Source organism: Drosophila takahashii, chromosome 2R (assembly GCF_030179915.1).
Source record: "Drosophila takahashii strain IR98-3 E-12201 chromosome 2R, DtakHiC1v2, whole genome shotgun sequence".
NCBI classification, from domain to species: domain Eukaryota; kingdom Metazoa; phylum Arthropoda; class Insecta; order Diptera; family Drosophilidae; genus Drosophila; species Drosophila takahashii.
In genome coordinates this window covers 734,766-748,844 of record NC_091679.1, presented here as the reverse complement: position 1 = coordinate 748,844, position 14,079 = coordinate 734,766, and the positions used below count along the sequence as shown (strand labels likewise).

Genomic DNA, 14,079 nt, shown 5'->3' with positions numbered 1-14,079 from the left:
ACGCCCCATACTATACAAGAAACACTACTATTTTTCGAGATCTCAAAATTAATCCTGTTTGTAAATCTATCACCAATAGGACCATTCGATACAGATCAAGACTCGTCTCCCACTCAAACAGACTTGCTTTCAGACTTTCCAGACCTATGAACAGAAGAAGACTAAAGAGATTGCACCCATCAGACAATTGGATACTTGGACGGCACGCTTGTGGAAGACTCATTCCAGACTTAGACGCATAGTCTGCAACTCTTTTTTTTTTTATTCACTACTTTTGTTATTTTTACCATGGGTGAAAGTGAATTGAGTTCCACATAACACCCTCCAATAAACTTTTTGTTGAGCATATCGAAAAAAAAAAATTAACGCCGAGATTTCGGAAACTACAAAAGCTAAAAGGTTGAGATTTTCCACACATATTTTTTGGCTTCCTACGCAGCGCAAGTTTATTTCAGCCGAGCGGCACGCCCCCTCTAACGCCCACAATCGATTTACGATTTTAACGATTTTAAAATGTGTCCTGCGCCCATATCTTAAAAGATTTCCGAGAAGTATATATGCAATTTTGTTGTGTATATTTATACCTATCGAAATGTAGGAAACATTTTTTAAATCGGACAATTTATTAAAAAGTTTTGCGCAATCAAACAAATGTGATATATCCATCTCCCTAGTCGGGACATCAATCTCTCTTGTTTTAACTATTTTTATTTTTAAATTAATTTGTTATATTAATTTCTATGGAAGTTAATTATAGACACTTACACTTCACAGATACTTAACTGGCAAATCAGGTTTTTTGTCTCCGCTGGGAATCGAATCGAGCCCGCAATCTTCGGAGTCAAGCACTCTAACCAGTAGGCCACAGAATAATGGTTTTCGTATAGGAAAATCTATAGACTTATGCCTAGTACTCACTTCAATCGAAAAGCCTACGAAATGAAAATCTCCATAAAAATTTTTGATCACGAAGTTTTCCGCCTGTCATTTTTGTATAGAAATTTTCGTTTCGTTGTCTTTTTGATTGAAGTGAGTACTAGGCCTTAAAATCGACATTTACCCAAAAGAAAAAAGGAAATCCATCATCTGCAAAAGCCGAAGATGAACTCACGACCCAGAGATTGTGAGTCGGATACTCTAACCACCCTAAGGGCCGTTTTCTCGGTAAACAACAAATGGTTTACTCGTCCTTATGTTAGCGCAGTTAGCGATAAATTTTGTCTCGGTAGTTCATCCATTGTGCCAAATTTGTGCGGTTGGATTGTGCGCAAGTGTTGCCAGATATTTGAGCGTTGTCAATCTTGTTCCACTCTTCATTCGAAAACAGGTGATTCAATTTACAGTTAAATAAAAATCAAAATTGTTAAAGTCATCCAATTTATTTTCAAATGAATTCCCGAGAGATTTATCTTCAAACTCTGTAGGATATCGTCGAATTGTCCTAAGTGCGAACCTATCGGCGCAGATATCAAGACCAAAGAAATTACTTCGAACATTACAGTGATGAAGAATTTGTTAAAAAGGTTCGCTTGCGAAAAAGCAGTGCTATTTGTTTTACAAAAAATTGTTTTGCGACTTGAATCGAAAGTAAAGAAGTAAGTGCATTTATTTGATTTAACTAATTCCATATAATCAAAAACCATTATTACAGGGGAACGATAATATAGTCATGGGTTAAGCCTCTAATAACTCTTAGATTCTACGCAAGCGGCAGTTTTCTTATAACTGTAGGCGATTTTTGTGGCGTTAGAGTGGCCACAGCCAGTCGAGTTGTTAAGGAAGTTTCTTTTGCTATAGTGTCTTTTTCAAAATAATTTATGAATTACCCGCGTATTGAAGATCTTCAAGAAAATGTTTTTAATTTTGCACGCACATTGCACGCATGTAAAAATGCAATCTCCCGGAAGCGATTCCGAAGACACCGGTTCTACAAAAATTTTCTCCTGTTCATAGGTATAATTTTTACCGCGAAACTTTCTTTCTGCCGACATTGTTTTTTTATTAGTTTGTTTATATTTTGCAGAGCTTGCATATAACTGTCGACAAAACCGAAAAAAATGTTGCGCACAACCTCTCTCTCTGAGCGGAACCCTTTTTTCGTTTTGCTTGTCGGTTTCGGTCCCACCGTTCGGCTCAACTGAACAAAGCAATCGGTCTTTCAATAACCACTCGGTGAGACCCTTTTAAGTTAACAGTCACCTAAAAGGGTTTCTATAAGACTACTGTTAAATAAAAGTCAAAAAAATGGGTTTTCTCTAGAAAGGGAAAGTATAGGCCTGCTGTGATATGTGCATAAATTGTACATAGGAAATCAAGATAATTCTAAAATTGCTTTGTACATATAAATGTATTTAAAATTGTATTCTGAATTTAGGTTAGCTGCTATTTTTTTTTGTTTGCTTCAATATATTTATTGACTATATAAGGAACTATCTTTAATAAGAAATGCCATAAAGTCTTAGGATAAAAAATGGCTCAAAGTATTCCAACCAAGCCTATTCCTACAAATCTTTCGAAATATTTTCAATAAAACCAAATAATGTTGTGAAGATATTCTTAAATAGTTAGCAATTGATTTAAAGCTACATAAACAAAATTTTAAACTGCTAAAGAAGGTTTAACCTGTTTAAAAGCTCTAATTTTTCCTGCAGCTAAAGAGATTTGCTTCTTATTACGTGGATTTGGTTATTAATTACGACATAAGAAAGATATGCCAAATGTGGAGTTTTGGAATCGTAAACTATTTAAAATATGTAGAATATTGGAATTAAATGGTAAATGGGCTAATCTTACAGATTCAGCTTTAGAAAATACACATTACGTATTTTCCCTTACCCTTTTGAATTTTAGTAATCAAAAAGCAATGTTACGACTGAAGTATTACTAAACAGGTCACACACACGCATTCATACATTCACAAAAGACCGTTTTCCTTAACAGACCAGGCAAAGTAGTCAGTAGAAAACGAAACCAAAATAACTCTGAAAAAAGGGTTTTGCTCTGAGCGTAAAGTCTGTTAAGCAAAAGACCCTTTGAATGTGTTAGCTCACTTCCAGTTTTCATAGGGTTTGTAAATGATAGGTTTTTTTCCAACACTTTGAAAAGCTTGACCGAACCTTGCAAGCTCTGATATTTTGTTTATATGTGGTATTTTGTGGTATTTTTCGATAGTTTTTCGATTAGTTTTTGACAATTAGTTAACTTTTCTCTTGAGGGGCTGTCACCTAGTCTCAAATTAGTGCGCCTTTTACTTGGAGTTTTAAATGACGGACGAGAAAACGAAAACCGATTTGCGACCTGGATAAATTTATCCTTCCATTAGCTAAATTTAAAACTCCAAATAAAAAATGAACTAATTTGAGACTAGGTGGCAGCCCCACAAAAGAAGAGTTGACTAGTTATTAAAAATTAATCGAAAAACTATCGAAAAATACCATAAAACAGTCATACTAACAGCTAAATTTCAAACTTCATCACTGTAGTTCTGTACTGTAATTACGCCTTCAGACAATTCGACGATATCCCACAGAGTTTGAAGATAAATCGCTCGGGAATTTATTTTAAAAACAATTGGATGACTTTAGCAATTTTGATTTAAATTTAACTGTAAATAGAATCACCGGTTTTCGAATGAAGAGTGGAACCAGATTGACAACGCTCAAATGTCTGGCAACACTTGCGCACAATCCAACCGCACAAATTTGGCACGGTGGATGAAGTACCGAGACAAAATTTGTCGCTACCTGCGCTAACATAAGGACGAGTAAACCATTTTTTGTTTATCGCTCTGTTGTCCCGGCAGGCAAACTAAAGTACGGACGAATAGTCCAGAATAAGTCCAGAAAAATAGTTGACCTACAATTTATAATTGTATTGTAAAACAACAAAATACATGAAGGAAAAAATAGTTGTGTTACGATATTAATTGTGGTACAACTATTCAATGCCCCAAAAAATAAAACAACAAAATACATGCAAACAAATAAAATTGTTTTGCTACTATATTAATTAAGACGTTACTATTAATTTGCCAAATGAATAAAACAACAAAATACATGACAATTTCGTAAATAGGTTTTCTAATATGTTAACTATTAAATAACATTCAATGACCAAAAGAATAAAACATTACAATACATAAAAATTTCTGAAAATAGGGAGCTCAAAATTTTCCATGTTGATTTTACATAGTTTTTTTTTTTTGTGTGTAAGTTCTTTATCAACAGGCCAAATAATAAGGGTCGCAAATGACTTCCTTGAGGCCTTCCTTTGGACGTTATATCGTTATATTTCACCCTCTGAGAGCGGTTGTAAAATATGTTGAATATGTTCTTGATATGCAGGATCTGGGCAATTCTCTGGGGATGTCAACCAAGCCAAAAAGCTTGAAACTTGATTGAAAAAAAATATATATCTATATGTTTTTGCACTGATATTCGATTCTAGTTTTCATTATATTAACTGTCCGAGTACGGATTTGTTTTGAAAAAAAAAGAGTTTATGACCACAAAACATGTAGGCAATTTAGCGATTAAATGAAAAATTTTATCAGTCAGATAAACAAAAGATTTTGGAGCACAAGAAAAACACGACCGGCTTAGGCGAAGGTTGTACATAATGGATCCTCAACTAAGCTAAGTAACTGGAGTATCTTTGAATAATTTTCCAGGTTAATACCTGTTATATGGAAAAAAAAAATGTTTTTTTTGGTATTTTTTAAAGTGGTTCCTAAACGATTTTTTTGACGTTAAAACCTAGTTCTCAGTTCGGCTAAGAGTTTTACTAGTCGAAAAATATTAATCTTTTAGTGTGACCGAAGTTTTCGGAGTTCATCCGCAATGCATGTAGCATGGTCTTACTCTCAGCAAACAAATCAACTGCCGCCAATTTTAAAATATTACAAAACGTTGAGCCGTCCTGGGTCGCAAGCTTTAAATTCGCTGTTGGAGTGGCGATATGTATTGCAGCAACTCCTACAGGCAGTTTTCCATTGGTTTTTGTGGTTTTCCTTCCATTTATAAATTGTTATTGGCAAACCGCTTTTGCACAAACACAGCCAAAGATAAAATCTTTTATTCTTTGGGACGCGGCTAAAGGCGTTCATCGGAATTCATCCGCTAAATCTAGTATTTTTTTGGTATTTCCTTACTATTTCCTAAGCTCAACTGAGTACCGCTTACTCCTACAGTGTGCCACTTAAGTCTTCATTCACCAGTCTATTTTGACTTAATTGGCAAATTGCTCCTTTATTGAAGGACATTCAAAAAAACTGAGTATGCCAAGTTGTTCGTTTTCCTTTTGTTAACATTAATCAAAAAAAAATAATAACTTTTCCATTTAATTAACATACAAAATAAGGAAAAACTAAAAAAAGTCGACATTTTGGCACCACAAAAGTCATCATACCACTATGGCCTGACGCTCCCCTCAAAACTCTGTTTTGTATGGGAATTTTTTTTAATAATAATATTTTTTAATGATTTTTTTTTCTGGCCCAAAATACAGGAAAAATCCAACAAAATGAGGTATGTTTCATTCAAAACGGTCAACAACTTAATATTCAATATTTTTTAACCAAACGAAATACATTTTAAAGAAGAAAGAGCAAGGAACACTATCAAATTTACTGCATTAAAATATATTCCTTCACGATTCGTTACAATCGAAAGTTAAGCAGGAAATCAAAAATGTCACTTCTATTGGTGTCGCGTGCGAAAGTCTTGGTTTTCTTTATATATCTTAAAAACGAAAAATGTCCTAAAGTCAGCCCTAGCTTATATTTTAATGCTAATCAAGACCTTTAATTTGAGCCTAGTGCCGAAAGAAAAGAAGTCTTGGAAGATGGTTTTTTTCACCTGCAAAGCGTACGAACGTCGCGTGCGACAGCGTTATTGTAAAAAGTGAGGTTTAAAAGTTATTCAAAAACAAAAGTAGCAAAAGTGGCAAATGTGGTTTGCCAGCTCAGAGTTCTAAAGAAGAACACTCGAATATATAGCAACACATTACATCCAAGCTAAGACCATTCCAGGCTCCTGGTAAATAACGCACCTCGTTCGGTTCGTGTCGCTCCTTGATTCCCCCTGTGGCGGCGCTCCTCTGTTGTTTTAAGCCTCCTTACAATGATTTGTGTATTGGGAAAATTAAAAAGTCTTCAGAGAATGAGTATCTTTTTAAAAGAGTTTGCTATTAGGTGTTGGAGCAATATGTTGGTACTTTTGAGAACGTGGAATGGTCTTAGCGTTTGTTGTCTATATACGATCTATACCTATCTCTTTCTTAAAGGTATGCAAATGTTCCGAGCGACAATATGGAAGTGGCCATATTGTATTCGTCTTGCAAAAAAAAAATCGATTTTTTTCTTGTATATTAACATTTTAAAATTATACAAAAAAGTTTTAAGTCAATCGGACAAAAACTTTAGAAGTTATGCTAAGACTAGTACCCTAACCTCTAAGGCTTTAGGTACGTAAGTGCATCTTTAAGTGTGTTTTTCTCGAAACCACGTTTTGAAAATCCGTGTTCATCGGATTTCTAAACGGCTCAACCGATCGTTTTCAAACTTACCGCATATTTTTCTGCATAAAAAAAAACCCTATGAAGCGGTTTTTTTTTTAACTTTAAACATTTTGTTTTTAAGCCGAAAGTCAAATTTTTTAGGTGAAAAACGCATATTTGACTTTGGACTATCGAAAAAAATTATTAAAATTAAAAAATTTAAAAAGGGTTTCATAGGGGCGGGTTTTTTAACTCTTAAGCGAAATGTAAAAGCAGAATGAAAAGGCAAAACGCCTTTTTTTTAATAGTGTTCCAGCAATCGCCTTGCCACCGATATATTAGACGATAGTATCGGCTACAAAAATTAGTGGATTTTATTTAAATGACACTTTATAATATACAATTGGTTGGAATTAAATCCATCCAACCAGTTTTTATAGAAAGTTGGTCGATTTTTTGGTGCCAAAGACCCCACTCTCCCTCTTGAGTGTCAAAACTTTTAGGAAAAACATTATAAGCCAGGCTGTAGGCAAATGTAAGTTATGAGAGTTATGTACTATTTTTAACCAAAAAAGTTTTTTTCTAAATTCTATAAATAATAAAAACCGTGATTAAATGAAAATGGTGCAAAATGTGGTGGTGATCATGAAACTCGAAGCCCTGTTACGTCTCAGGATCAATTTAAGTGCTTTATTGCGGTTCCAACCACAGTGCAGGCTACCGCAAATGTCCAGCTTTTCTAGAAGCAATTGCTCGTCGCAAATCTGGAACAATCAAAAAACAACCAACAATTAAATTTGTTCCTGCCCCTTTTCCTGCCCAAAGTGCTTGAGGCCCAGCTTTACCTTCCCCGTCTACTGGATCTAGCACTTCCAAGCCAATGCAACGCGTTCCTGAGCCTCCTCAGCCTAGTGCTGGCTTTGAACTACTTATCTCCCGTGTTGACCAGATGATGTCAACGATGATGAAAATGATGGAACTTCTTATGAACCAGTTTACCGGCAGTTCGCCTTCTGATGCGTCTAAGATCAGGAGACATGTCTAGTTTAGGCATTCGTTTCTCATTTTGGAATGCCAATGGTGTCACTGGCAAAAGTCTCGAGTTAGAGCACTATCTTACCGCCAATTCAATTGATGTGATGCTAATTAACGAAACGCATTTTAACAGCCGCTCACATTTCAGAATTTTTGGATATGATTTATTGACGGCTAATCATCCCTCTGACCGTCTTCGAGGAGGTGCTGCTATTTTAATCCGTTCTCACTTGAAGTACTCCCCTTACAGTACAAACTCTACTGTAAAATGTCAAACTGCTGCAATTACCTTAAGCACGGATTTGGGAGACATCGTGATTGCTTCTATTTACTGCCCCCCTCCTTTTTATGGACTGCTCAAGATTTTGGACAACTTTTTAGGGGCTGTCCATATATTACGTAATCACGTTTTTGGTGATTTTTGACCCCCTCCCCCCCTGGGGATCAAACGTAATCATTCAATAAACAACCCCCCCCCCCCAATGATTACGTAATCCCAAGAATAACATTTTTTTTTGTTTTAATCTGTGGATTCAAACGGAGATGCAACCCAATCTTATATATTGTTTATAAATGGAGTTTGGTATGACACATTCGGTTCGTCTACGCTGAAATTATCTCCAACATACTCTTCGTCAAGCCATTCCAGGTCTTCGCGTCCTTCGTGTGATTGAACCACTAAACATTTTCTTTTTCGCCGCCCAGCCACTAAAAAAATTTTTTCTTTGCTTTCCTATCTAAGTTTGTAGATATAACACTGTGCAGCATTTTTAGTGCTTTTTAAATTTACCTCGATGGATGCTATATTTTTGGATTCGTTACGAATTCCCAAGTTAAACTGCGTTTTCCAAAAAGTTCCCCGACGCAAGGATTCTTAGCAAAAGGACCTCAAAGTTCGAAAAATTCAGAAATTGGCCAACTTTCTAAAGCTCTCAGAGGCAAACGGATTCATGGTTTGGTTAGATGCTAAAGTTTTATAAAAGATACACTCTTTATCTTTTAAACCCCATACTTACAAAATTTTTAAGATTTTTTTTAAGGCAGAAACAAGTTCTAGAAAACATAGTCAAAAAACATAAAAGTATACAGCTGCGGTCAAAATGGTAGTAGTGTTGCCGCCCTGTGTATTTAAAAGTTTGTTGTTGTAATTGATCTTTTCCTGGTAATATTGTATTGATTATAATTTTCCTATTAGACTAATTGGATAAGAAAAAATTACAACATCAAACTTTTAAAATACACAAGGCGGCGACACTACTACTATTTTGACCGCAGCTGTATGTTTTTTAGTTTTTTGACTATGTTTTTTGAAATTTATTTCTGCCTTAAAAAAAATCCTAAAATTATTTTATGTATGGGGTTTGAAAGATAAAGGGTGTATCTTTTTAAAAACTTTAACTTCAAACCAAGCCATGCATCCATTTGCCTCTGAGAGCTCCGCAAAGTTGGCCAATTTCAGCATTTTTCGAACTTTGAGGTCCTTTTGCTAAGAATCCTTGCGTCGGGGAACTCTTTGGAAAACGCAGTTTAACTTGGGAATTCGTAACGAATCCAAAAATATAGCATTTATCGAGGTTAATTTTTGATGCTGCATAGTGTAATTAAAGGAAAAAAGTTTTTAAATAAATTCTTTAAATAAAAAAATTTATATAAAATGATTACGTAATCATTGTGCAAGACCCCCCCCCCCCCCTCCCCATGTAATCAAACATAATCATTTCAATGACCCCCTCCCCCCCCCCTAGGTGATTACGTAATATATGGACAGCCCCTTAGCGAATTTTCAAACCGTTTTATAGCTGATGGCTGGAACGCTCACAATCAATTTTGTGGTTGTATGCGCTCTGCACCAAGAGGTGTTCAACTTTTTGATCATATTACGTCTTCAAGTCTGCAAGTCTTAGCTACAGGAGGACTAACTCACTTTCCTTCTGATGCTAGGCGAAATCCAACGGCAATCGATTTTGCTATTTATAAAGGTATCTCGTCCAACTTTCTGACTGTACATGAATCTCATGAACTTAGATCATATTCCGCTTGAAATACTTTTATGCGCTTCTACTTCACCCCGACTTACAACACCAAGGCTGCTGTCTCGTCGGGCTAACATTGGACGTTTTAAGGATTACCTTACAATCCTTATTGAGAATGATGAATCTGCTGATCTGAACTGTCCTCTGGATATTGATACAGCTGTTAGTGACCTGACTCTAAATATTCAATCTGCCGCATCCACTGCTATCGGTAATCGCTCTGCTGTTCCACAGCCAAATAATGCCCTTTTAAACACGAGAGTAACGACGCTGGATAGGCAGAAGAGATCACTCCGGTGACGCTGGATGCAAACGCGTCATCCGCAAAACTTAGCAATATTGAAAAGAGCTGATACTTTATTAAGAAAATCACTTTATGATGAAACATATCTAATTTTTTTAGTCGTTTTATCTACTATCAAAATAAAAATAAAAAAATTAAAATTTAACTATGTATGTATGTATGCATGTAACTTTGGTTTTTTCTTATTTATTTCCCCTTTTCCCTTATTTTTTACGGTGCAAGTACTCATTTTTTTCCAAATCGATTTTATTTATTCAGAGTAGTATTTTTAAGGAAATTTTAGTGAATCACAAGCCATACTTAAGTGTTAAGTGTTCCTTTTAAGCTGCAAATCAGATTTTAGCATGGATAATGACTTTGAAATAACCAAATCCAGGCTTGGAAACTTTTTGGATCGTCCAATTGGCCCTGACTTCTTATAAACATGATCCTAACTTAAGATAAAATACTAACCGTAGCCCCATTCTAGATTTAATATTTTAAAATTTATAAGTAACACAAGTGTACTTATTATTTTGACCACACCAAAACCGACCTATCGCACAAATGTAGGGCTAACATGGATTAGACAGGTTTTACTGTATCCATTGTTTATTTAAATATTGCAGAACAGAATAACCTTTCCAAGTAAAAAGGTTTGGGAGGTCTGGCCTCAATAACTATAGAGATATCTCTTAGCAAGTGAGGGTGTAACGTGTGTACTTATTCTTTTGACCAGTAGTGTATATACTGTTGAGAATACTCTCACAAAAATTCAAAACGATCGGAGCTTTAGAACCGAAGTTGTAGCTATTTATAGCGCACTACCTGCACATCGGCCACAAACAAACTTGAAACTTTAAACGCGATTATCTCAGAATCTTGTTTTTTCGAAATTACCTTTGCGGTGGACACGATTACTAAACAAGAGAGAACGCCATAGTCGGGTTCGTGTCCCGACTATCTAATACCCGTCACTCAGCTAAAGGGAGTGCAAACGGGTTGGTGTCCCGACTAATAATCGTAACTCAGCTAATGGGAGTGCGAGGGAAATAGATATAGAAAGTTTGATTGCGTATAACTTTTTAATGAATGGTCCGATTTCAAAACAAGAGAGAACGCTATAGTCGGGTGCCCCGCCTATCAGATACCCGTTACTCAGCTAAAGGAAGTGCCATCTCCTTCGCATAAAAACTTTGATCCGCCGTAACTTTTTAACGAATGGTCCGATTTCTTCTACATTTCGATAGGTATTGATAATCACCATAAAACTGCATTTTTACTTTTCCGAAATATTGAAATTTTTAAAATCGTATATAAGCGATTGTGGACGTTAGAGGGGGCGTGGCACCCTTTTGAAACAAACTTGCGCTGCGTAGGAACTCCCAGAATCTGCATGCAAAATGTCAATCTTCTAGCTTTTATAGTTTCCGAGATCACAGCGTTCATACAGACAGACAGACGGACAGACAGACGGACATGGCTAGATCGACTCGGCTAGTGATCCTGATCAAGAATATATATAGTTTATAGGGTCGGAAACGCTTCCTTCTACCTGTTACATACTTTTGCACGAATCTAGTATACCCTTTTACTCTACGAGTAACGGGTATAAATATCTTCTACATTTCGATAGGTATAAATATGCATAAAAATTGCATTTATACTAGCCCAAGAATATCTCAACCTTCTAGCTATTGTAGTTTCTGAGATCTCAGCGTTCATACAGACAGACAGACGGACAGACAGACGGACAGACGGACATGGCTAGATCGACTCGGCTATTGATCCTGACCAAGAATATATATAGTTTATAGGGTCGGAAACGCTTCCTTCTACCTGTTACATACTTTTGCACGAATCTAATATACCCTTTTACTCTACGAGTAACGGGTACAAAAACTATTAATCCGATCGACACCAAATCTCGACCACTTATTTATTATAACAATAGCTAATTGCTGAACGAAGAATTTTCATTTTTTAGAGCATAAAATCCAAAATGTTATACCTTGAAAAAGGAAATTTTTTGTTAAAACCGTCGCCAAATTTTTTTAATCAAAATTTTTACAAATCCTTCGTTCAGCGACTAGGCAAAACAATATACTAACGAAATTTGTTTGAATTGGGGATTTGAGATGAACCGTTCTTGGGATATGATGTCCACCGCAAGTCTCCATCGAAAAAAAACGATCTTGGAATTTGGCCATAACATTTTTATTATTTAATATTTTTTTATGAAAAAATTTTAATAAGTACCCAGAAACATGTACTAAACAACGCCGGCAAAACATTTTAAATAATTATTTTTTTTGGTGTCAAAAAAAATCGGTAAAATTTCATTTTTTTGTGCGGTACAACTGTATATAACCCCTTAATATGATATATAATATATCGCCAAAAAAAACATCGATATATCAGATACTTTTTATATTTTTTTTCAGTTGAGTTTCAAAATTTTAGCCGCGTAAATAAACTAACAACAAACACTTTTGCCCTAAAATTAATGTAAAAGCACTAGAAAAGTATAAACAATATATTTTCTTATTTTATTAGTTCCACACATAAAACTGTTTGGTTTTCAAGTGGGATACCATATTTGATGTATTCCCACTTGATTTAATAGTTTTCAAACATCGTTTGCACTTAGTTTGTTTTTCTTAATTTCACCGAAATAAATTTTAACACGCTTCATTTTTTTGTGCACAGATGAGAGAAAGATATGGGCACTTCCATATTGTCGCTCGGGACATTTGCACATCTTTAAAATTGAAAAAAAATTTAAAAAAAATGTATTTTAATTTAAATAATGGGCTTTTCTATTTACTCTTCCCAAGCTCTATTTTGTGTAAAAACCTTGATTTTGTTCCATTTTTAGTTTTTAAGATATCGTTAAAAAACTGCCGTATTCGCTCGGGACAAAAATAGAAGTGGATTTCGGGGAAGTTCATTCAACAACAGAATTTAGTGAATTCTGATGAAATATTTGAATGCGATTTTTTTTAGAATGTTGTCCAAACATGTCGCTTTGAAATGGTTTTGGTTTTACTTAAAAACTGTTGCCGTTTTTTTTATGCAGTTTTAACCAGATTCGTTTGGGACATTTCGCTCGGGACATTTTTTCTTAGCGTTTATTTCTTAAAGGTGTATTTCTGTACCTCTATCCCTTAATTACTGGCTGTTTTGCATTTAACTTAATAGTTTAACATGTAAATTAAGCATTCAGTACAGAATAATGTCACATATTACCATTCCTAAAGGATAAATTAACAACTGAAGACAGGTCCAAAAAATAATAAAAAAAATAGCTAAAAACTAACTAAAACTAAACTAAAACTATTTGGCTAAATAAATATCACGATATAAATTTTTTTTTTTTGCAAAAAATATCTATGTATTGATATTTTGATACATTTTTGACATCCCTACCTACTACCTGGCCCCAGTTAGGAACAATTTGCTAGTATGATCAGCTGTTTTATGGAAAGAGTGACTAAATTTTAACTAAGGATGAAGTTGACTGACAAACATATCCGCTATAAGGACTCAGAGCCCACTTTTCGAATAACAGACGAAATAAGGTCCCTAATTTTAAAGAAAATTTAAATTTTTTTAGTAAACAAGCAAGCGATAAAATTGTATACAATCTGCGTATTTTAATTTAAGTATTCAGGTTAGAGTTCAATGGTACTTACACAACCATGCCATAAGCTCCTTCGCCTATATAGGCAAGCTTTTTATATCTGGGACCCACTTCAAAAATTTGTCCTCTTATTACTTCAGCATTAGGATGGGGCATTTCCATAGATAAGGTACCTTCAATTCCCGATCCATTTGAATTCAATTCCGATATATTTGACATGGTTTTCTCTGCAAAAGTTGACAAAGTTGCAATAAAAAATCAGATCTCGAAGATATTGCAATATTGTGTATGCATAAAACACCGAACTATTAAATTTGAATACAATTACATGTAGATTTTACGTTGAAAACTTTAACCCAAATTAAAAACACTTAAGTTTTTGCAGAGAATTTGTACAATATATGCAGTACTGAACAGATGTACATAGGTGCGTAAACTTATATCTCATTTAACTTTATTTTATGAAAACTGCGTAAATACGTTTTCTTAAACTGTTGAATTTGAAAATAATTAAAATGTTGTCAAGTTAACGTCACTGCGTCCTTGGCATCGTTATTGGCTTGTCAAAAGCCTGTTCAAACAGCGAGCAA

At 34.8% G+C, this 14,079-nt stretch overlaps 1 protein-coding gene across 7 annotated transcripts in view; it reads right to left on the bottom strand.

The window, feature by feature from the left end:
• The window catches only part of rl (Mitogen-activated protein kinase rl), a 222,494-nt gene extending 208,484 nt beyond the window's left edge, over positions 1-14,010 (bottom strand). For 2 of the 7 annotated variants that reach the window (XM_070212626.1, XM_070212625.1), the window contains exons 1-2: positions 13,818-14,009; positions 13,542-13,716 (exon numbers count right to left, since the gene is read on the bottom strand). In XM_070212626.1, the coding sequence (XP_070068727.1) occupies positions 13,542-13,708 (167 nt within the window). In that variant the 5' untranslated portion in view covers positions 13,709-13,716; positions 13,818-14,009. Of the gene's footprint in view, positions 1-13,541; positions 13,717-13,817 lie in introns of all 7 variants that reach the window. The other 5 variants (XM_070212629.1, XM_070212622.1, XM_070212627.1 and 2 more) reach the window with 4 other exon arrangements.
• Between the last annotated feature and the right edge of the window lie 69 nt (positions 14,011-14,079).